General features: G+C 39.6%; 1 protein-coding gene across 2 annotated transcripts in view; it reads left to right on the forward strand.

The window, feature by feature from the left end:
* coro1cb (coronin, actin binding protein, 1Cb) overlaps positions 1 to 25,323 on the forward strand; it is a 172,991-nt gene that overhangs the window by 121,488 nt on the left and 26,180 nt on the right. For both annotated transcript variants that reach the window (XM_043715528.1, XM_043715529.1), the window contains exon 4: positions 13,566 to 13,695. In XM_043715528.1, coding sequence (XP_043571463.1) covers positions 13,566 to 13,695 — 130 coding nt within the window. The remainder of the gene's footprint in view (positions 1 to 13,565; positions 13,696 to 25,323) is intronic.

Here is a 25,323-nt window from a genome sequence, read left to right on the forward strand (position 1 = left end):
GGCCGCAGGGGGTCCCTGCACTGGTTGCTTCCTCCCAGTCCCCCTCACTGTCACCCATCTATCTGCCATCTTTGGAGTTACTACTTCCCTAAAGCTCCGATCTATGACCCCCTCTGCCTCCCGAATGATCCTAAGTTCATCCAACTCCAGCTCCAGTTCCCTAACACGGTCTTGGAGGAGCTGGAGATGGATGCACTTCCGGCAAGTGTTATCAGCAGGGACGTCCATGGCATCCCTCACCTCAAACATGTTGCAAGAGGAACATTGCACTGCCTTCACTGCCATCCCTCTGAAAGTAACCTTTTATAAAAAAAAAACTGGGTCTAAAGAATACAACAGGCAAAATGCAGCACTTACCTACTTACCACAACGGGTCTTATTATTTAGGTTAGAGGAGGAGGGCGGGTGGGAGACACTACCTCTGTAGTGCCTCTGGTTCTTCTCCTGCGCGCTTTTAAAGGGAAAAAACCTACACGGCTGCCCCTTCGGTCTTCGTCACTTCCCCCTGCTGCTCCCGCTCTTTCTGTAAAGAGAGGAAAAAAAACACCGCTGCCTGCTACCGGTAAGTAATTTTAAAACAAACTGTCTTACCTAAGCTGCTGCTCGCACTCATTAATAACATTACACTTTACATTATCCTAATGACAAAAGTTAAATTGCTCACTGTCAATGTGTAGTAGTGTTGTCGCATCTGCTGTGTTGTAAATACATCTGGCGCCTGTCTATAATTAATTAAACTAATTTGCACTAGTAAATAGTAATCGAATGTTAATTAGGCTCGACTTTTCCCAGTCGGTACAATAAATTTTCCTTATAAATTTTCTAACAATTTTGTTTTCTGGACATTAAAACTAATATTGCAATCTTCTGTCCATCAAGTTCTCTGCTGGCTGTGCCTACATGGAGGAAACAGAATTGATTTATGCAATATAGGTGTTAAAGAGAGTAATTATAAGTTGATAATTGGCTGCATCAATTATAGAGTCAGAGTGACAGTACGTCCCCTCTTAGCCCTGTGTACTTGTTCTTATTCACTTCTCCAAAGCTGATTGCACCCCAGTCTTCCACCCTCATGCCAATACTATCCAATTGTGCATATCACTCATTCCCAAATGGCAAAGCTATGTGTACAGATGGGGCTGAAAACATTCCCATCATGTTATGGTTTGTATTTCCCAAAACCATTCTTAATCTCATTCCTTTAAATGCTGTTTAAAATCTTCTACTTTAACCAACCTGTTCTAATATCTCCTTTAGTAACTTAGTGCCAAATCTTGTTTGATAATGTTTCTGTGAAGTGCCTTGGAATGTTTTCAGTGTTAAAGGCACCTGGTAAATGCAGGTCACTAAGTATGTATATCTATATTTTCTAATATTAGGCTTGCATGTTGTCTCTGCAACTTCTCCATTGCCTCTGTCTTTTTGTAATTTGGGGATGTGTTCATTCTGGCAGTGCTGCTGACTGGTAGGTCTGGAAATTCCCGGGGCAAGCCAGTTGAAAGATGGAGAAAATGGACATGCATCGATAGTGTTGATATGTGACAACTTTTCATTCTCTATTTTCAGACTGATTTTGAAAGTTAAGTAGTTTTTTTAGATTAGATTAGATTCCCAACACTATGGGCAATTTAGCATGGCCAATTCACCTGACCTGTACAGCTTTGGACTGTGGGAGGAAAGCAGAGCACCCGGAGGAAACCCACGCAGACACGGAGTTTTGCTGAGAAGCAGAGAGCAAATACGTTATAGACTATTAAATTTGGATTACTTCTTTATTGTCGCTGCTACTGAAATTGGCTGTGTGGTCGTCATATTGCAACTCCGGTCTTGGGTGAGCAAATCGACTGACTTTCAGAATGTACAGCTGGTCTCTATAAAAGTGACCTGTTGCATATTGATCCAAGGTTCTCTTTACACATACACTACTTATGCAGATTAGCTTGTGGGTAATATCATACAATCTCTCATCTCTGAGGGAACGTTTTGATAGCCAAAACAAATATTTGGCCTTATGAAACTCCTTTTCCTCTTTCTCACTCTACATGTTACACTTAAAAGGTTCAGCAGAAAATTGCGTCTCTATTTAGACTACAGTCATTCTGAATACTATATGGATTTGTAGGTACAACATGGAATTCCCAATTGGGAACTTCTGAACCTTACCAGTGACCACCGTTAGTGTGATGATGTAGGAGGTTATGACCAAATGGAAGCTTTTATTACCAAATAGTTATCACAGTAAAGCTAAAATTTATATGCCATGCTGATGTCTCCACATGCATCTACTGCAACATTAGTTACTACCCTGACTTGAACCACTATAATACCCCGACATGGGATCTGGGCTCTAGGAAATTATAATGACTCCTCATATGCGCTATTGTGTTAAGTTCAGTTTGATATCAATAAGTTCATTCTGCAGCCACTAAAATCCGACATGCAGCACTTGGTGAATGGATCGTGTAAGAAATAATATGATTTTATCACTTGTATCTTCTATTGCACTGAGGTGAGAAACCAACGTCAAAACAGTCAACTTGTTTTTCTTCAGGATTTGAGTTCCATTCATCTCTCCTAGTCAATTTGAATGTCAATATATGTACTAATCTGTGGTTAAGTTCTTTGGTGAATCTCAATTTTGAATATTCACTGTGGTGACAGGATGAGTGGATAAGGAGCTTTTCAGTCTCCAGTTATTTCTTTTGAGATCAAGGTCATTAGTCCATTTGAAGTTTCAGTAAATGTAACTACAACTTGAGCTTGCATGTCACAAACTCCTATCCTATCTTGAGCTTTACTGCTGTCTATGCAGATAGCATTGGAGGCAAGTGGTTATTGGAGTATATGCACCAGTGTTGATTGACCAGTTAAGAAAAACAAGATGACCTTTGTGTAGTGTAGCTGGTTATTGGGAAAGAAGAACTACCAAGGATCGTAGTGTGACTAAACATATAATCCTCTCACCACACTCTGCCCTGTGGCCTGGCCAAGATCAAGCATTACGTTCCAACCAAGGCAGTCAAATTTAAATGCCAAACCCTGAATCCATTCTGTCTATTTCTTGCCTCTCCATTCAGAGTTTGTGCTTATTTCACTTCATTTAAGCAAACGGTGACATTCAGCTGTCCACCATTAGTGATTTTAAATTCTGTGATTTGCTATTTTTTCTTGTGCATAGTTACTGAGCAGAACCGTCTTCTGCCAGGCTGCTCAACTGTGGTGAGCTAGAATCTGTTTCCCATTGTGCTTGAAACTGGTTTCATCACTGCTTAGGAATTCCAATGCATTAAATACTAGCACATGTTTATAGTTTGACATGTTTGTTACAAAGCCTTCAGACTTGGTATCTGAGTCTTCAACTTCATCCCTTGAATTTCAGTAAGATATGTTGTTGGGAGCTATATGGGAGTTCAGAAATCAGGCTGTACTGTTTGTTTGCATCTATCTTTGATTGCGGTAGGGTTTTAAAAAAAACGCTAATTTGAACACCAGGCTATATTTTGAATTACTTTACCCATAGCTTTCAAAGGTATACTGTTCAGCTGAGAATTATCCTTTGCTTTAATTTAGAACCAGATGAACTCGTTATTTTTGTTTAACATCTGCAGTGTTAATGGCTCAAAGGATGATGTCAGGATATGAGTCATTGCATTGTCTTTTTAACCCCCTCCTGTGAAGTGAACAGATCAGAAAACCTGATTAGAACTATTTTGAAAGCATGCAAAAAATGAATGATTTGAACTTTTGCCTAAACTTTGTTTGTACTGTCCACTTGTTGAGTCAAAAGCATAGAACAGGCCCTTTAGCCCACTATGGCTGTACTGACCAACAAACACCAAACTTCATTAATCCCACTTACCTGTACTTGGTACATGGCAGACTAAGGCATTTTAAATGCTCACCCAGATGTTGTTTATATATTGAGTACCTGCTTCCACCATCTTCACAGCCAGCATGTTCCATAATTCTACCACCTTCTGGGTGAAAACCTTTTCCTCAAATCCTGTCTAAGCCACTTACTCCTCACCTCAAACTTGCACCCTTTGCTCTTATACATGTCTGCAAGAGGGAAAAGATTCCCCAGTTGACCCTGTCTATGCCTCTTAAATTTGTATTCCTCAATCAGATTCCCTCCTCAGCCTCTGCTCTAGGTAAAACAAACCCAGCCTATATAGTCTCCCCATATAACTGAAACTTTCCATCCGAGGCAACATCCTGGTGAATCTCCTCTATACCCTCTCCAGTGTAATCGCATCCTTATGTGGTGACCAGAACTGCGCACAGTTTTCCATCTGTGGCCTAAATGAAAGCAAACATCCTGTATGCCACCCTTTCTACATGTGTTGACATCTTCGGGGCTCTATGGATTTGTAAATGAAGGTTCTGTTGTTCCTCAGTTCTCCATAGGGACTTAACATTCATTATGTATATCCTTCCCAAAATATACCACCTTGCACTAATAGAGCTATACAGCATGGAAAGAGACCAGATATCCTAAACTGATCTAGTCCCATTTGCCAGCATTTGGCCCATATCCCTCTAAAACCTTCCTATTCAAACATCCGTCCAGATAACTTTTAAAAGCCTCCACCACTTCCATTGGCAGCTCATTCCAAATACAGAGGAACGTCTATTATCCAAGTAAAATACTCCCTGCCCATGTCGTTTTGATAATCAAAGTTTCTCTGTACGCATCACCTCTGCGTGAAAAAGTTGCCCTTAAGGTCCCCTTTAAATCTTTCCCCTCTCACCATAAATATGTTCTCTAGTTTTGGACTCCCCCATTCTGGGAGAAAAAGACCTTGTTTATTCACTCTATCCATGGCTCTCATGTATTTTATTGTCCTCCTATAAGGTCACCACTCATCCTCTGCTACAAAGAAAAAGCTCCAGCTTATAAAGCCTTTCCCTATAGCTCAAATCCTCCAACCTCGGTCACGTTCTTGCAAATCTTTTCTGAACCCTCTTCAAATTTAACAATGTCTTTCCTATAGCAGGACGATCAGAATTGTATGCAGTATTGCAATAGTGGCCTAACCAATGTCCTGTACAGCTGTGAAGTAACACTTTTTATCAGAATTAAATTCCATCTGTTGTTGCTATGCCCGAATTACCAGCTGATTAATAATAGCCTGGATTGTAGCCTTAGACCATCCTCCTCACTGTCAACAGCACCAACTTTCATGTCATCTACAAACCTAATTAGACCATCTAAATTCACAACAACAAGGATCAGAGTACAATACCTGTGGTATGCTGCTGGTCACCGGCCTTACAAGGCCTTACAATTAGTCCTCCAACATTACCAATTGCCTCCTAGTTGTAATTTTAGGTTCAGTTTGCGAACTTTCTTCATTCACAGGATCATGGCCTGACTGGCTAGGCCAGCATTTATTGCCTATCTCAACTGCCCACTGGATATTTAAAGAGTCGACCCCATTGCTGTGGGTCTCGAGTCACATGCAGACTAGAAAATGACGGTTTATTCCCTGAAAGACATTAGTGAACTCGCTTGGCTTTTCAGACAATCAGCAATGGTTTCATGGTCATAATTCGACTGTTAATTCCAGATTTTATTGAATTCAAATTGCACCATCTGGCAGGATTCAAACCAAGGTCCCCATCATCTGGGTCTCTGGATTAACGATCAAGTGATAATACCACAACGCCTTTACCTCTGCTTGAACTTGCCTTGGCTCCCATGGGCTCTTTCTCTTTGGATCAGCCTTCCATGTGAGACCTAAGGCCTTTCTCACATCCACATACACCACATCAACTGCATTTCCCTCTTCAATAAATTTAGTTGTCTTTGCCCTTCACTCTTAGAGGAACACACTAGCCCTGAATTCTCACTGCACTATTTTTTAAAGACTCCTGCTTTCCAACTGTACACTTAACTACAAGCAGCTGCACCCAGTCTGTTTCCCAGATCCAATTTCATGATATTGAAATCAGCCTTACCCCAATTCAGACCTTAACTACTGCACTGTCCTTATTCCTTTTCATTATGACCTTTTAAATGTAAAGTTATAGTCACTAGCCCCAAAATGTCTGCCCACTGACATGTCAACCACTTGACTGGCTTCGTTCCCTAGGATAGGTCTAACATTGTCCCATCTCTGGTAAGACTTCCTATGTACAGGCACAAAAGGCTCCTTGGGTGCACTTCTTTAAAAACTCCACCTCAACTAATCCTTTCACACTCAAGATCTTGGTTTTTAACAAAATTGAAATCCCTGACTACCATGACCCTATTTCTCTTGTGTCTGTGATTTACTTTCATAACTGCTTCTCCAACTCCCTCTGATTGGGCGGCCTGTGGTAAAATCCCAGCAGTGAAATCCCCCTTATTTCCAATCTCTATTCAAATGGCCTCATTTGAAGACCCATGGAAGACATTCTCCCTCATTACTGCAGTAGTAATTTCCTTTATCAGTAATGCAGTGCCCCTATCCCCCTTTCATCTTTCCACGTCATCCCTGAAAATTATATACCCTGGAATGTTGAGCTGCCAGTCCTGCCCTTCCTTCAAACATGTCTCAGTGACTGCTATAATATCTCATTCTCATGTACTGATCAGTGCTCTAAGTTCGCCACCTTAGCAGTCAGGATTCCCACTTAGATGATAGGTACCTTTTATTCAGATGAGTTGGCAGGATTATTTTTATCATTGAAGGTTACATCTCTCCCTTCTCTTGTCTGTCACTTGTCAGGAAATGCAAAGAAATGTGCTGTGACAAATGCAGTGATTCCATTAAAAAGGAAAATATTCAACCCAGAGTAGATCCAAGTAGCTTATTTCACTATTTCTAATGGCCTTGAGGTGAATTCAACTACAAGAGTTAAACTTGCTCTTTATAGTTATGAGGCTGGACTTTAAAAATAGGGGAAGTCTTAATAACACAGTCAATGCTGTTAGTGAGGCTGCTGCTGGAGTACAGTATACAGTTTTGCCTCCCTTATTTAAAGAAGGATATACACAGGTTTTGGAGGCAGTTCAAGAAAGAATCACTAAGCTGATTCCTGGGATGAATGGGTTCACCTGTCAAGAATAAAGGTTAAACCTTTATTCATTAGAGTTTTGAAGAATGAGGGGTGGTGCTGATGAAATTTACAAGATTCTGAGGGAGCTTGGCAGGGGCTGAGACCCGTTGAACGAGGGGGCATAGCTACGGAATAATGGGATGCAAGCGTGGTGATTTCTCTAGCCCAAAGAGTTATGGTAAGTAGAACACAAAGTATTTAAAGAGGAAATAGATAGATCTTTGAAATATCTATGTGAGGAGCTGAGGTCTTTGAAGAGCTGGTAAAAACAAGCAGTTGCAGCCTGAGGCAGATCAGAAATGGTCTTAGTGAATGGCAGGCAGGTTTGAGGGGCCCATGGTGTATTCCTGCTCCTATTTCTTATGATCCTATGTGGAGAGAGGGTTGGAATGGACAGGACAAGACAAGCCCACCACTGAAGGGCCTCACTCACCAACCTGACGTCTCAGAAGCACACATCAATATCCGAGGGAACTTCAAGTCATACTTGGGGACGTTGTTTCCAGAGTTTGTGATATAGTAAGAATAGGTTAACTTGTTTACTGAGAAACTGTGGTCTAAAACGAGGCTTGGATCATAAGACATGGAAGCAGAGGTCAACCAGTTGTTCATTGAGTCTACTCTGCCATTTGATCAGATGTAAATTGGCTAATGTAAGAATCCTCAACGATGTAATAATAATCCTCAACTTCACTTTCCTACCCTTATTCCTAAACCCTTTATTCAAATTCTGATTAAAAATCTGTCAGTCGAGCAGCCTAATCTCGACACCTCTCTCCAGTAAAGAATTCTGCAGATTCATTCCCCTCTGAGAAAAGACACTGCCTTAAATAGGTGATCCTGGTCTGAGATCATTTCACAAGAGGAAACAACTGCTCAGCCTGTCTTTGCCTAACTCTAACCCTGGCAAACCCCTAAGAATCCCTGTTTGTTTCAATATGGTCCCCTCTCATTCCTCTAAACTGCAATGATTACAAGCCTGACCTACTCTAACCATTAGAAGAATTTTCCTTCATAATGGCTATCAACTGAGTGGATCTTCTCTGGCCTGCTTGTAAATATCTTTTCTTTATAGGTGGCCGAAATCTCTTCACAGTATACAAGATCTAATCTGACTAGTGCTTTGAATTGTTTTAGTAAGACTTCCCCATTTTTATATTTCATTCCCTTTGAAATGAAGGCAAACAATTCATTTACCTTCCCAATTATCCACTGAACTTGGATGCTAGCTTTTTGTGATTTCATACTTGAGGATTCCCAAATGCCTGTCTTGTGCAGATCTCTGCTGTCTTTCTCCACTTAAATAATGTATAGCTCTTCTATGCTTCCTGCCAAAGTGCATTCCTCACATTTTCCCACATTATATTTTATCTGCTAAGTTTTTGCCCACTTATCCTGTTTGTTTCATCCTCATCACTTGCCTTCCCACCTATTTTTGTCACCCGCCAACTTGGCTATAGTAGATTCATTTGTCATCCATGTCATTTTTGGAAAAATAACTTCAACTTCGATCCAATCTACATAATGTTGGACAGTTTAGCAAGCCAAGCCTGACTGTCATCAAAACTTTGACTGAAGCTTGTTGATAAATGTTCGATGGGCCCTGGTTTCAAATGAAGCAAGAGATGGGTTTTGAGGATTTGTCTGGCTTCCTCCATATGTGTTGAGATACCAATCCCAGTATTCTTAATATATCCTTAACCTTGAATGCATTTTTTTTTAACTAAGGTGTCCATTATCCTTCATTTAAATTTCAAGAATTGTTTAAATGAAAGAATATATCAAACAGCTGGATAAATGGAAGAATAGCATTTGAACTGAAAGTATTGTCGCTTACAATATTGCTCATTGGCCCTTTGCTACTTCGGTAATTTACCTTCTAGCGCTTTGTAATGTCATCTTAGAGGGACATGTGGTAATTAATGGAATAGGAACAATAAATTGTTCATCCTACAGGCCTCAACCATGTTTATTCTGTGTGTACTGCCAATTCTGTTTATGCAGCCTCAGGAATTCTGATCTATTTTTTGAGGAAGAGTCATTTTTTGTGCTGTAAATCTTGAATCGAAACACCAAAATTGTTATACGCCCCTTGAAATGGATGCAAACTAACAATAACATTGATGCAGATTTTTGAGGTCGTGAGGCATCAGATATAAAAAAATGTTGGAGCTTTCTGCTTTAACTTGCAGCACAACTGGTTTAACCACATCACTGCCATCTGCTGTTGAAGGCCTTTATTGCATACAAAACACAAGTTCATTGTTCATCCAAGCTAGTCTATGTAAGTGCTTAGTTTCCACATGATTAGATTAGATTAGATTACAGTGTGGAAACAGGCCCTTCAGCCCAACAAGTCCACACCGACCCGCCAAAGCGAAACCCACCCATACCCCTACATTTACCCCTTACCTAGCACTACGGGCAATTTAGTGTGGCCAATTCACCTGACCCTGCACATCTTTGTGATGTGGGAGGAAACCGGAGCACCCGGAGAAAACCCACGCAGACACAGGGAGAACGTGCAAACTCCACACAGTCAGTCGCCTGAGGTGGGAATTGAACCCGGGTCTCTGGCGCTGTGAGGCAGCAGTGCTAACCACTGTGCCACCGTGCCGCCCACTAATCAGTTTTTTTGCGTCAATAATGCACCCAAATAATGTATTCCATTGCCTCCCCATTTTAAAAAAAAATTCTTCCTTCTGTCGTATATCTCTCTTTGCTGTTGTATCTATGCCCTGAATAGATAACAGATCTTTTTTCATCATTTCTCCTCCTCATGTACTGGTCTTCAATGTGACCTCCTACACAAATACCATTAGCCCTTTGCTACTTTAGTAATTTACCTTCTAACATGCTAGAGGGATATAGGATAATTAATGGAGTAGGAACAGTAAAGTCAGAAAACTATTTGAAGCTAAACTGTTAGTAAAGGGAGCAACATTTTATAGCTGCAATTATCAGTGACCTCATTTCTAACTGCAAGTTGGAAGTGAGGTTGTTTGCTGATTTGTACTGTCATTCATTCATGATTCCTCAAGTAATGTATAAATGCATTCCTGCATGCAGCAACCCCATGGGCTTAGACCGATGTGCAGTTTTAATTGCCACTTGAATGCTATGTAAGATGGTCTCCAGTGAGACAGTCCCATATCCCTTTGAAATTCTATAGTAATACCACTATCAACATTGGTCACCATTGACCAAAAACCAGTCATCGAGTAACTCATCATCTGATACTCTAAAGTCCACTCAAGCCTACTATGGGACAGTCTTGCCTTGACAGGTGTGACTACAATGGCCAGAAGCACAACTAAACAACATGTTTGATAGGTGCATTATTGACTGACATAAAACATCCACTCAGACCATGAGCATATACCACAGCTGGCCTCTGTACTGTCATGCTTTGCAATAGCTTCCCAATCTGTGATTGGCTCCACCCAAAAGGCAGCAGATGCATGGGAACAACTTTGCCTCCAGATTCCTGATTTGATCATAGCTTCCTCGTCCGTGATAGATTCCTTAAATATCTGACCTAAATCGGTGAGGGAAATTCTTTGCTGTAGGTTCAAGGCGGTCCATCACCACCATTTTTTAAGATCGCTAGAGCGAGACAGTAAATGCCGGCTGCCTTTTGGTACCTGCAGTAAAAATGGGTAATATTTAAAAACAAAAATAGGGCACATTGAAATTCCTTTCAAAGATAATGGTTAGACCTCCAGATAAAGTAATGGTCTGAATAACCTGGAATTAAGATCAACTGAATGCTGCCATGGGCATTTTATTTTTTGCAATTGTGTATTAAGGTATACTGTATGAATGTTCTCATCCTAACTGAGTCTAGACAGTGAGTGTTGGCAGGCTGCTCAATTTTGTAGCATATCATCCACCCACACTTTCCAACAGCGGTCACCACGTTATCATAAAGCGTGGGAACAAAAGCTAAATATTTCCCATTTAGCATGGGGTGCAAAGGGAAAAATGTAACAGTTCTTTTCCTGGCAAACTGGACTGATAATTCACCATGTGCCATGGACCCAGAGTTTACTGATCTGTATGGATTTTTAACTCTCTATCAGATGAGCTAGATGGAAAGCAGACCATAATGTTCAATGTTACTGCTAGTTCGGAGTTAATGATAAAGTTTGAGTTTTTTTGGAAAAGGTTCAGCATTAAGAACTCTGCTCACCTGCAATTTGAGCATACTCTTGAGGTAATGTTGTGAAGATTTATTCATAACAGGCCAAACTTCAGTCCTTTCAGCGAGACTTTGTCCTGTTGGAATCTGCTAACTCAGCAGCATATCTTTTAGAATTATGCACATTCCAGCAGTCTGAGAGCTTGATTTACTTTGCAATTTTTTTGAAATGATTGAATTACCCTCCACAGGGAAACTCCTGATTTAGTTACTGAAATTAGACCAGTAAAATAGCACATTCAGAAGATTTGTCTGCAAGATGAGGGTCTTGAACTGCACTGAGTTCCTCTGATAGAATGGGTGACATGCAAGGCACGATGCATGTGTATTAAGGGGAATGTTTATCAAGAGAAATGTGTAGAGGAGCTATTTTATGCTATGAATGGCAATGACCTGGGACTCTCCGCCCAAGTGTGGTGAAAGCAGAGACCATTGATTTCAAAGTGAAATTAAAAGGAACTGGAGGTACAGGGATAGAGTGGGGAAATGGGATTCATTCAATTGTTGTACGGAGTCAGCGTGAATTCTGTGGGTGGACTGGCCTCCTTCCAGCAGACATTTTGGGGAAAAGATGATTTAAAGAAATTTAATTACCATGATTGCAGAATTGGAATTCTGTCAAAAGTAAAATAATTTGTATTTTTATTTAAATCTCAACTTACCGTAATATCATTGACATGAATGATTGAATGGAGCTATGGTTGGAATGCTGATTTGTGAGATTTATCTATGTATTTACTGACTGAAGCAGGCAATTCAGTTTGGGGGGAAAAATGCTCAGATTTTTCCTAGCTGCAGCAAATAAAAAACTGAGTGGTCCTCTCTGTATGCAAACTAACTCCTGAGAAAGGGTCACCAGACCTGAAACATTCACTCTGCTTTCTCTCCACAGTAGCTGCCAGACCTGAGTTTCTTGGATTTCTGAATTTGTTTCTGATTTCCAGCAGCTGTAGTTCTTCGGTTTCTTTTTGTTTGGTGGTCTTCTCAGTACCTTGTAGCAGAAACCAGTTGTCGGAGTTGGCTTTGAAAGTTTTGGAAGGTAGTTTTGTATCTACCGAAATTGTTTAAAAACGAAGGGAGCTCAGTCTATAGGAAATAAAGTTCATGAATCCAAAGAGCTAATGGCAAGATATCATAGAATCATACCTCGGAAGATTAGCTGGAATTCTGGATAGAAAATAAGTGAATTCTGGAGAGCTGTGGTTTGGTTCTGAAAAAAATAAGTGAACTCAAAGACTGTAATGTTTAAAGGAATTCTTAAGGGAAGTAAAAAATAGAACTGAGTTCATAGCATAATTAGGTATTAAGTTAATAGTGCTTGCTTTGAATAATTCTTTTTTATGTACAATAATGTTTATTTAGTTTAAAATTGTAATCGTGTGTATTTTTGGATGCTTGGGTTTCTTCGAGCATTAATGGTACTTTCCACAGGTGCTGTTTTTTTGGAATATGTCCAGCATTTCCCACTTTAATTTCAGATTTCAATACCTGCAGTATTCTGCTTTTTGTTTCCATAAAATGTTGGGTTAGGGTTAGTGAAGCATTCTATTGAGTGGGAGTTCAACAAGACTATCAGCAGAAAATTTCAAAAACACAATTTTCACCTTTATTGCTCCCATCAGATAATCTCTCCCAGGGCTGGGAAGGTCCAGTGGCAGTAATACAGTAGTACTGCTAGCATTATAGAATGTAATTGTTAGACAGTGAGGGTGGCAGGATTCTGTTTGTTCTACATGGAATCTACAGCAACGAAACAGGTTTATTGCACTAGATCACTTAATATTAAAGACCTCCATTTGGCTATTCATTAATCTTTTCTTTGAGGAAAATGCCCGCGCCTCTTCACGTTTGTTTTATAACTATAAACTCCCAGTTCTAGTGCCATGCAAATGTTTCTTCACCAAGTTCAGTAACCTTTTAATCTTATACTCTTGACTTAATCCATCTCATTCATACTAATGTTCTCTTGGCGGAATTATGTGCTACTTTATGTGCACAATCAAACTCTGACTGTTTGTAAATTATCTAAAGTCCATTCCCCCAAAATTCCTCATGTAATTCAATTATTGTACGGGAGGGATATAAAAGCAGCCTATTCTGGCGGAAACCTTGTTAATAGTGGCGCCTGATGGTTAATGAGACCTTGGGAAGAAGCGCATCTAGGTAAACCTCTAAATATCCCACATACTGTTTGTCATTGTCTTCATTTGATGGGTTGTAAGTCTGGCCAAAATTGGAATGTGTACAGTTTGTTTTGAGATATCCTCAGTTTGCATTTTATTCAGTCCAGTTAAATTTACATGTTTTTTTCTGTTAATAGATCTGGCAAATACCAGAGAATGGACTGACAGTTCCCATCACAGAGCCTGTTGTCATCTTGGAGGGACATGCCAAGAGAGTTGGGATTGTATCTTGGCATCCGACTGCGCGCAATGTTCTACTTAGTGCAGGTGAGGTGATCTCTTGCTCACACTCTCTTAATGTGGGCTTGTGATTCTGCTGTTACAATTTAAAGAGGAATCTGCAATATCTTTTCATTCTGAAGGGATTCTATCTGTAACAATTTACTTCTTTCCTGAAAGCTAATTTAATTGAGTCTCTTTAAGAGACATATTTCTGCTCATATATTTGCCAACTGCGATATCATAACTTCTTGTAAATTTCAAAATATTTCTATATTAATGCTAATTATGCTTGAAGTACTAGAAATGTGGGACAGAAAAGGCTGGCAATCCATGTAACTAATTCCAAATATTATTTTTAAAACCTGTCACATCCCTCAATCAGGTTTTTTTTAGCCAAACAGCTTTGTTTTGCATTTGTCATACATGAACATTCCAATGTGAATTCATCACCTTTGTATGTTTTGTTAAATCTAAACTGATCTCTGTTCTAGATTTATTCATGCATTACAACAGAAGCCCAAAGTGTAATAAAAGCTGTATCCACCTTATCCTATTTTTCTATTTTAAGGTAATAATTATTCAAAGGAATCCTTGGATCAGCAATTTTGCATTGTACTCTCTTTGACAATGCGATTATGAAAATTCTATGGGTAATGAGCTCTCGCATCAATTTAACAATATTATTTAAATTTCACTAGTCCGGATTTTTTTTTTGTGTCAATGGTTGAGTTCCTTTTATTGATTTGACTGGGCATGAGCAAAAACCCTTAACTTATTAGACTCTTTTTATTTTAAATAAAGCAGGCCCAAGTTGCCTATTAACCTACTTCACTCATCTGTAAGCACTGATGGGAGACTCATTACTTATACATTTAATTAAAAGTCTGAGTTCTCATGTGATTTTGTCTATATGTCTGCCTTTTTTTTCTAACATGGAGATTCATAGGCCTCTGAGAGCCAAAGTGTGCCACTGCAAACTTTCACTAATGAAGCATTTAATGACGCCTTAATAATATCAAAGCTTTCATGTTTTCTATAAATGTCTATGGAACTCATTAAAATAATTTTGACAACAAGAGTATGGTTCCTATAAGTAAGCAGTGGGCAGGTTTTAAGTTGTGTTAAACTGGTAGAAAAGTTGTGGATCTTCTGCCATTGTCAAGTTTTCCAGGAATTCTGTTCAAAAGGTTTAACCTTTGAAAAGCATAAGTTCTGCCACAAAATTATTCATACCCCAGCTGTATACCAATAATTATTGATGTGTGCAATACGGAGGTATGCTCCCAGATTTGATCTTGGTTACGTGAACTGATTTGACTGAACTATTGCAGACGTAGTGCACATGAAGTCAATACCCTTTAGTTTAGGGTGTGAATATTGACTCAGTTATTCACATTCTGGCAATTACATATGGATATTGAGTGAGGGCTAACTTAAGTACTGTAATGTGTCTCCAAAATGAACAGCCGGTCCATCAAGGTTCAGAAATAGAGAATGAGCAAATCTATAAGGTAGAGGATGTTGATTGAAATGGTTTTGTATTCCAGTATGTTTTAAAGAATCGCAAAACTGTTAGTGTAGAATAAGGCCATTCACCCCACATGAATGATCGGAATATAAGAGCAGGTGTGGGTCAGTCAGCTGTCAAGCCTGCTCTGCTATTGAATACCATAACAGCTGATGCGATGCTTCATTGCCTTTTACCCCCCACTGTCTGCATAACATTTGATGTGCTTCCCTCTACGTGTAAAGAATTCCAAAGATTCACCATCCTCGGAGTTAAAAGAAAAGCTCGTCATTTTGATTTGGAAGGATATGGACCAGGAGCAGGTCCAGTTTAGGTGGGACTAGTTTAGTTTGGGATTGTATTCAGTAAGGACTGGTTGGACCAAAGGATCTGTTTCCATATTGATTGACACTATGGTCATGATTGATATTCCCCTTATGTTTACATTGTGTTCCCTTGTTCTAAGCTCCCCAACCAGCAGAAATATCTTGCATGAATCTACATTGTCTATCCTTTAAGAATTTCATAGCTATCAATGAGATTACCTCTCACTCTTTGAAACTCTAGAGAATACAGGCCTAGTTTTCCCAATCATAGCATAGTAATAACAGGTCTGGTGAGCCTTCATTGTACTCCCTCCATGGGAATAATCTGCAAGAATCATTTCACAATCTATGGAATTTTGAACTATTACACTCAATGCAACAATCCAAACAGTTACACGCAATTTTGAATAGCCATCTATTAGCCTTGCTAACAGCTTGCTGCATCTGCAATGTTAGCCTTCAGTGACTTTAACAAACATACGCAAGACCCTTTGCATATCTTGAATTGCCAACCTCTGACCATTTAAGAAACACTCTGCATTATTTGAGAGGCAACACATCATTCTTCCAGTCTGATTCTCCCTTATAAAGTACATAGCCCATCTCATCTTGTCAGCACAACTCCCCCCTCCTTTTTCTTTTTGTCTGTCGTTCCTAACTGTCAAATATTCTTGAGTAAAACAACACAACAAATGCTGGGGAAACTCAGCAGGTCCAGCAACAGTTAACAAGTATGGTTAAAGGTTAACCAGTATGGCTCGGCTTCAAAATGTACTGGACTTGAAACAATAACACTTACTCTCCACATGGATGCTACTGAACCTGCTGAGTTTGCCCAATATTTCTTGTGCTTTTGGTTCAGGTTTCCATGGTGTTTTGTCTTTATTTGAACATCCTTGGTTTTCAGCCCTGGTCACCATGCAGCCAAATTTCTTTATTGACATTTACCTCATATATGCCTCTGTCATTAGATCATGTAACCTGTTGCGAATGCTGCATGTATTCAAATAGAATGCCCTTAACTTTGTCTCTTTTGGTTTGTGTCCGGTTTTAAACATTTTTTTTGCTCAGCTTTGTTTCTCCTGTCATCCTTGAAGCTTTTGTACTATAAACAGCTTAACTCTCTCTTCTCCCTGTGAAAGTATCAGTCCCGGACCTGTTGAGATGTAACCCATCCCTCTTGTACAGGTTCCACCTTCCTCAGAAATATGATACACTCCGTCCTACACTACTTCCCAACCCACATGTTTGATCGACCCTCCTGTTGTGCTCATTAGCACATGGCATTGGGAGTAATTCTGAGATTACTGTTCTTGAGGTCTGGCTTTTTAAATTCCTTTCTGATTCCTTGAATTCTGCTTTCAGGACCTCAGCCCTCTTCCTGCCGATGCAGTTGGAACCATTGTGAACTACAACCCCTTGCCTTCCCCAGAAATTTCATCTGTAGATGCTCAGTGACATTCTACAAGGACTAAACTTTAAAGGACTTAAAGAATTAACTTTTTCCTTTAATATGGCTTTGTGCATGGGAAATCATGTCTCACAAACTTGATTGAGTTTTTTTGAAGAAGTAACAAAGAGGATTGATGAGGGCAGAGCGGTAGGTGTGATCTATATGGGCTTCAGTAAGGCTCCCCATGGGAGACTGATTAGCAAGGTTAGATCTCATGGAATACAGGGAGAACTAGCCATTTGGATACGGAACTGGCTCAAAGGTAGAAGAGAGAGGGTGGTGGTGGAGGATTGTTTTTCTGACTAGAGGCCTGTGACCAGTGGAGAGCCACTAGGATCGGTGCTAGGTCCTCTACTTTTTGTCATTTACATAAATGATTTGGATGCGAGCATAAAAGGTATAGTTAGTAAGTTTGCAGATGACACCAAAATTGGAGGTGTAGTGGACAGTGAAGAAGGTTACCTCACATTACAACAGAATCTTGACCAGATGGGCCAATAGGCTGAGAAGTGGCAGGTGGACTTTAATTCAGATAAATGTGAGGGGCTGCGTTTTGGGGAAGCAAATCTTAGCAGGACTTATACACTTAATGGTAAGGTCAGAGGGAGTGTTGCTGAACAAAGAGACCTTGGAGTGCAGGTTCATAGCTCCTTGAAAGTGGAGTCACAGGTAAATAGGATAGTGAAGAAGGCGTTTGGTATGCTTTTTATTGGTCAGAGTATTGACTACAGGAGTTGGGAGGATATGTTGCAGCTGTACAGGACATTGGTTAGGCCGCTGTTGGAATATTGCGTGCAATTCTGATCTCCTTCCTGTCTGAACGATGTTGTGAAGAAAAGTTTTACAAGGATGTTGCCAGGGTTGGAGGATCTGAGCTATCGGGAGAGGCTGAACAGGCTGGGGCTGCTTTTCCTGGAGCGTCGGAGGTTGAGGGATGACCTTATAGAGGTTTACAAAATCATAAGGGGCGTGGATAGGATAAACAGGATAAAGTATTTTCCCTGGGGTGGGGAGTCCAAAACTAGAGGGCATAGGTTTAGGGTGAGAGGGGAAAGATATAAAAGAGACCTAAGGGGCAACTTTTTCACGCAGAGGGTGGTACGTGTATGGAATGAGCTGCCAGACGAAGTGGTGGAGGCTGGTACAATTGCAACATTTAAGAGGCATTTGGATGGGTATATGAATAGGAAGGTGTTGGAGAGATATGGGCCGGGTGCTGGCAGGTGGGACTAGATTGGGTTGGGATATCTGGCCGGCATGGACGGGTTGGACCGAAGGGTCTGTTTCCATGCTGTACATCTCTATGACTGTATATGCCAAACTAATTTAATGTTTCCAACAGTCTAAAACTGACTTGGAAGTTTATACCAGAATACCCTACCATAAATCTGATAACATTGATTTAATCTGACCTTGTTGAGATGCTTGTTGTAGGGTTTAAGCCAAATAAGAGGGTGTGGGAAGCCTGGTTTTTACATAATGCTTAAATTAGACTATTAAATAAAAACTGCTTTCAGAATTTGTCACGTGATATCTATTTTACGAAGAGGAATTTGATTAGCCCCACCCTGACTTCTAAAGGTTAAAGCTCAGTAATCCTGGCAAGATAAGGGTGTGCTCTGCAAAGAATTATACGCTGAGGCATGTCTGTATTTGCATGAACAAATCTATGACCATATGTGGAGGCACTCTTATTATCAGTGTTTCCTTTGAAGAACTTTGTAATAAACGAGCAGTCTTGGTTCCCAGCTCTGCATGACATTGATGTAACTGAAGGGCTGGTCAGGAATGCAGTGGGGTTATCTGGAGGTTAATTCATAAGAACATATGAACTAGGAGCAGGAGTAGGCCATCCAGCCCTTCAAGCCTGCTCCGCCATTCAATAAGATAATGGCTAATCTTTTCATGGCCTCAGCTCAACTTACCTACACTCTCACTGTATCCCTTTAATTCCTTTATTTTTCAAAAAATATCTACCTTAGTTTTAAAACAGTGTACTGTAGTAGCGTCAACTACTTCCCTGTGCAAAGAATTCCATAGATTAACATACCCTCTGGGTGAAAAAGTTCCTTCTCAATTCAATCCTAAATTTGCTCCCTCTAATCTTGAGGCTATGCCCTCTTGTCCTAGCTTCACCTGTCAGTAGAAGCATCCTATCTACTTTTTTTTTTAGATTAGATAATTAGACCACTTACAGTGTGGAAACAGGCCCTTCGGCCCAACAAGTCCACACCGATCCGCCGAAGCGCAACCCACCCAGACCCATTCCCCTACATCTACCCCTTCACCTGACACTATGGGCAATCTAGCATGGCCAATCCAGCTAACCTGCACATTTTTGGTTTGTGGGAGGAAACCCACGCAGTCACGGGGAGAATGTGCAAACTCCACACAGAGAGTCGCCTGAGGTGGGAATTGAACCCGGGTCTCTGGCGCTGTGAGGCAGCAGTGCTTGCCACCTTGCTGCCCATTTCTATTTTAGCGATTCCATTCATAATTAAATGTTTCTATAAATTCCCCCCTCATTCTTCTGCATTCCAATGAATATAATCCCAATCTACTCAATCTCTCCTCATAAGCCAAACCTCTCAACTCTGGAATTAACCTAGTGAACCTCCTCTGAATCCTAATTCAGTATCATAAAGGAGTTTGTCATTTAGAGAGGTGTCAGAAAGAAATGTTTTTCATTTGCTTTTCCAGCTTCTGATCAACCAGGAGTTAATTGAGGATTATTATGTTGTTGCTTATTGGCCTGCCAGTGATTGACTAGCATTGGCTACTGCAGTTTAGTAGAGTGGCAGAATGTAAAAGTGTATGGTGTTCAGGCATGAGTCAGTGATTAGTGCTTCAGATCAAACCATTTCCTTCTTTTCCTATACAAAGTTGAGTTTTTACCTGTTCTGTACAGTTAGGTTTCTCCCTTTGAGGTTTTTTCACAGGTTGACAGCTTGGCAGGGCATCTCTAATGTACATGACACTGAGGAATGTTTGCTTTTATCCTGTTTCCTTATTTTAACTTAGTATGAAAATGGAAAATGTGGTGAGGTGTAACATTTTCTTAACTACATGTTTAGCTCTACTACTTGCATTATAAGGTAATTGTATTAAGTACCTGAATTGATCAACTGTTCAACAGTTGCAGAATGAAAACAGTCAAGTACCGTGTAATATACAAGTAATCAAGACAAGATTTCTAATCATACACCAATCTTCCAAAAGGCTAACTTGTGTCTGACTGGATTATATAATGTGGAGGTGCAGGTGTTGGACTGGAGTGGACAAAGTTTTTAAAAAAAACACAACACCAGGTTATTGTCTAACAGGTTTATTTAGAAGTAATTCCACAACACCCAGTGTTGCTGAATTATCAGATTTGGCACGGTGATGGTCTTTGTCATGAAATTTCAGGATTTTAAGTTTGATTTTTGAGTAAGGTACGTTGGCTCGAGCTTCAATAGTTGATGATTTTTGAACCTTGGGTCTGTAGTCAGTTCAACAAAAGAATGGCCAGTGATGTGAACAAACTAACTTCCCAATCTTCAGTGAACCAAAGGTCCTTTGTTACAACCAGGTGAGCAGGGTTGAATCAGCATTACTCTTTTCAACTGCCTTGGTAAGCTGCCTCAAAGATTTAATATTGTTAGTGCACAACAATACCTCACCAAAAAAAATTTAACTAATTCAGGAGCAATTAAAGAGCTAATTTCAAGGTTTTCCTGAGTGTTCGAAAGAATTTATTTGCTCACCCCTGAGAAAAAAATAAAGATGCAACATCAATCTCACATTATTATAGAAAATAAGAGGGGCTAGTGTTTAGTACAAAAGTAAAGAATAAAAAGTATTCAGTTTAAAGTTCTTGGGTGTTCTTGAAGTATTAGATTCAAACCTGAGATGACTGTTGATTAAATGCACTCAATTGGATCTGTTCCTGCCATGTAAAATTGCAGATATGTTTGAGTTGGTAATTGGATGTTTGTTCCATTTTGTTCTATCGTCTTTTGTCTTTTGAGAGACTGAGAAAAAACAGAGACAGAGGGAGAGAGAAATATTTCCCATTCCAGTTACAAATCCATCTCCCTTCTCTGCCAAAACAAAAGCTTCTTGAAATACAGTGGGGTTGTAAATTCCAGGATCAAAGTCTCTTGTATTCAAACTGTTAATCACAGGCAATTTTTTAAAAACTTCAATTTGTGAACTTCGTGGTTTTATGCACCTTAGCTTGACCTGCAGTCAGGCGATCACTATGATCATTTTTAGGTTTCCTTGCTTTTTGAAACCATCTCAGACCATGAAAAGTCCCAGGCATTAGAACCAGATGATGAAAGTTGAAAAACTGCTCATTTACATTTTACATTTCAAACTTGTGACAAGACCCTTCTTGTCCTTGGTTGAACAGAAGCAAACTAAAGTAATAAACTTCTTGTGCCTGGCCTTTTTGTCTTGTGCTCAGTATCTTTGAAAGCTGCTACGGTTGAGAGACTATCTTGCGTGTACTTCTGTGATGAGTTTTGGGTATCTTTTCTCATTCTGTAGTGATGGACCTGTCATGACCTGTTTTAAACTAGTTAAGCTTTTATTCCCCTGCAGTTACCTGACTCTGACAGATGTTGTACATTAAGTATGAACATTTTTATTTATTCACTTGTGGGCCATGAGCATTGCTGGCTGGCCAGCATTTATTGCCCATCCCTAGCTGCCTGTGAACTGATTGGCTGAGTAGGCCATTTCAGAGAACAGTTGAGAGTCACCCACATTGCTGAGAGTCTGGAGTCATGTAGGCCAGACCAGGTGAGAATAGCAAATTTCTTTCTCTGAAGGACTTTAGTGACAATAGGCAATTTCATGGTGATTGATAGATTCTTAATTTTAGGTTTTCTGTTGAATTCAAGTTTTGCCTGTGCTGTGGCAGGATTTGAACATTAGTTTCTGGGTTGTTAATCTCGTGATAATGCCACTGGGCCATTGCCTCCCCTCTGTATCATTATCTTTCTTGTGCTACTTCCGAAAAGAGGGATAAGAGAGTTTTAACATCCTCACTTCCTACTTGGTCATGTACTAGGTTGTGATGTATCAAAGGTCAAAACTGAAACCTTCCTGATTTCTGTGGCTCTGTACAACACCACAATGCAATGCATTCATCCACCAAGGCAAAGTGTTGTGCTTCTGAAATAGTTGTTCCACTGCTTCAAACTTGGGCAATGATTTGAAGAACCATTTTATTTTACAACAAATATACAGAGCCCAGACCACATCCCATGAAGCCCAGCTTGGCAATTAGAGTGCTGATGCTCTGTATGAAATGATTCCTGCCTTCCTTTCTCTCACTGGATCAACATTCCCCGGTTCCCTTCCTTCGTTCCAGTAACAAGATATTAACCTAAGAATTTTGCATACTGTAGATATTTGATATTTTCTGTTGTTTGGAGTTTGCAAAATTGTGTATTTCCATTTATACCAGCTTGTTCAGCCTGTCTCTTGACCTTTGTCTGTTTATGCTACATAAACAGCCATCAGGCTTTCTACTACTACTTTTCTTGTAACCAGTGCAAATGGTCATTCCTGTTAGCAACCTCCACAGCCTCTGAACCATAGCATGACCTCATGCACCAAGTATCTCTTACTATAGTGTTCCCAGATTGAACAATAAATCCTTTATGCTGCTGTTTAACTACCTCATAATTCTGGTCTTTCCAACTGACAAATAACATCGACACACCATATAATCTTGAGTCATAACGAACATGTTGAGTTTATTAGGTGATCAAATTAAACAAAAACGAGAACAGAAACAGCAGATTTCAGTTGATAATAGTAATTACTCCATCATTTGTCGGTACTCAGGAGCAAGAGTAGCCATTCAACTCCTTGACCTTGTTCCAACATTCGCTTAAATCATAAATGACGTAAAGCTACAGATCAGCTGTCTCATTTTAATAATCCTTCATAATCTATTTTAACAAAAAATCTTATCCACTACCCTTCTGCAAGTAAGTGGTTCTGAGATGTTCTTAGGGGAGGCGATGCCCTTGTGATATTATTGCTTGATGAGTAAGCCAGGTCCTAGATACTGTTCTGGGGACCTGGGTTCCAATCCTGCCATTGTGGGATTTGAATTTAACAAAAATCTGGAATTAAATATCTAATGATGGGGATGAAACCACTGTCAATTGTTGGAAATTTGGGCTCACTGCCCTTTTCGGGAAGGAAATTTGCTGTCCTTACCAGGTCTGGGCCTATATTTTAGTATTTGCCTATCAAATTCTCTAATCAAAAATATCATGCTGGCATTCTGATGGATCAGCTGTGCCCTTTCAAGACCAAAATCACATTCATCAGAATTAAATGCAGTATTCCAGATGTGGCTTAACCTCTGCAGATTTTGAACTTGTGTTCCAGATTTTGAATAAAATTGCATTAGCCTTTTAAAAATTTGGCTTATGCCTGTAATTGGCTCTTAGTATTTCTGTACTTGGGCACAAATATCTCTGTTAATAAATAAGTGCTACCTTCTTGTGGGAATTGTTTTATCTATTCTCGACCCCAAAGTTAGTGACATCACACTTTTCAACATTGCATTTCCAGAATCTACCGCATTACTCAATTCATTTATGCAACTTCCTGTTCCCTCTTACCCTTCCACCCAACCTAGTAGCATTAGAAAACTAGATATATACAGGCCTTCATTTCTTTGTTCAAGTTATTTATAAATAGTGAAACAGAGACCCCACCGTTCCATCCTGCCAGTGAGAGTACATAACAGCTGTCCCTACTCTGCTTGTCCTAACTAATTTCCAAATTTTAGCCAACAGGTTGCCTGCAATTCAATGTACATTTTTAAATGTGGAACCTTATTGAATATCTCTAGACTCTAATTAAATAATCTCTTTGACACTTTCTTGATCATGTTTTGACACCTTTCTAAAACATCATCTTGGTTCATTAGACAAGACTTGCCTATTACAAATTGATATTGAGTCTTTCTTTGCCAAATGCTTAATCATTCTGTCCCTAAGAACAAAATTGTAGTGTTTTCCTTACAGTAAACTTTAGGCTGATAAATCTTTCATCTCTAGTATGTCAAAAATGAGAATTTATTTTCTAAATGCCATGCTACTTTAGTGTTGTCACAAATTGAATGGAAAAACTAATTATAGACATTACTATTGTTCATAAGGTTCTAGTCCACAAATGCACTTGTTTAACTCAAAACGTTTGGCTTAAGATATTTCTTATGGAAAACAGACTTGTACCAGTAACAATGAAATGATTCTGTTAAGAGAATTATAACATGATACATTAAGAGCTGTGCACTGGATGAATATAACCTTGGCTAACTACACCATTGCCCAGTCTACATCATTTGTTATGTTTGGAAGTGTCCCATTTTAGTTCAATGAAATGAAACAGCAATAAATCACATTTAGGCAATGTTGTGATCCACTTGGAAAAGCATACTGATGCTTGAGCCCCACCACTCCCAGGATGGTCGCACAAATTGCAGATTTAATCAAATTACTTGGACTCCAATTTTTCTGACTCAGCTCTGATGAACAGAAGGCATTGACTCAATTTCTGTACTTAACAAGAAACTGCTATTTATTCCAAATAAATCAGTTCTAACCATGGGCAAGCACAAAAATGAATTATCAACATATACCTTTGGAACATAACCTCTACCCTTTGCTAAACTTCTACATACACATGCAGACAGACCTAGATAAACAAAAATATCATTGAGTAATTGGGTAGAGAAAAATACATTGGTGGGGGACACAGGTTCTTGGCTTTAAAGCAGTATCCTTTCCCCATTTTAATCCATTTCTCCAAAAATAAAAATGTGATCTTCACAACAACTGACCAATGTACTTGTAGCATTGATTTGAGAGGAAGCTGGTTTTTTGATGCAAACAGATGAATGACCATGCACAATTGCAATTAGTTCCTAACTGATCTTAGATCAGGACTACTTGTATTGCTCCTACACAAGGAGAGCAGGTAGTCTTTTTGTGCTCTTGAGTTATTATGGTTAATGCTTCCCTCCTTTTTGTATTTGGAAAGGATCATCAAAGTTTTCATTTGCATCTTTCTTGCACATCATGCTCATGTCGTTACAAATCCCTTGTCCTTGGGATAGGAAATTTGCTTTTGCTTTTGTGAGGTTATCAACATAACTTTAAGGATTGTTTCTGTAAACCTCTTCCTGTCCCCTTGAAGTCATGTTTTGTTGCAATTCTTTAGTTGTCTTTGTGAGATAAATTCTTGTATCCATATTTTCACTTAGAAGTGCCTGTATAAACTGATCATCCTATAATTATATTCTCATAATGACCTCTATTTTGAGTTACAAACTCCTCAGCCTCCATGTCAAATAATGTCCTACACTTAGG

Source organism: Chiloscyllium plagiosum, chromosome 25, assembly GCF_004010195.1.
Source record: "Chiloscyllium plagiosum isolate BGI_BamShark_2017 chromosome 25, ASM401019v2, whole genome shotgun sequence".
Taxonomy (NCBI): Eukaryota; Metazoa; Chordata; class Chondrichthyes; order Orectolobiformes; family Hemiscylliidae; genus Chiloscyllium; species Chiloscyllium plagiosum.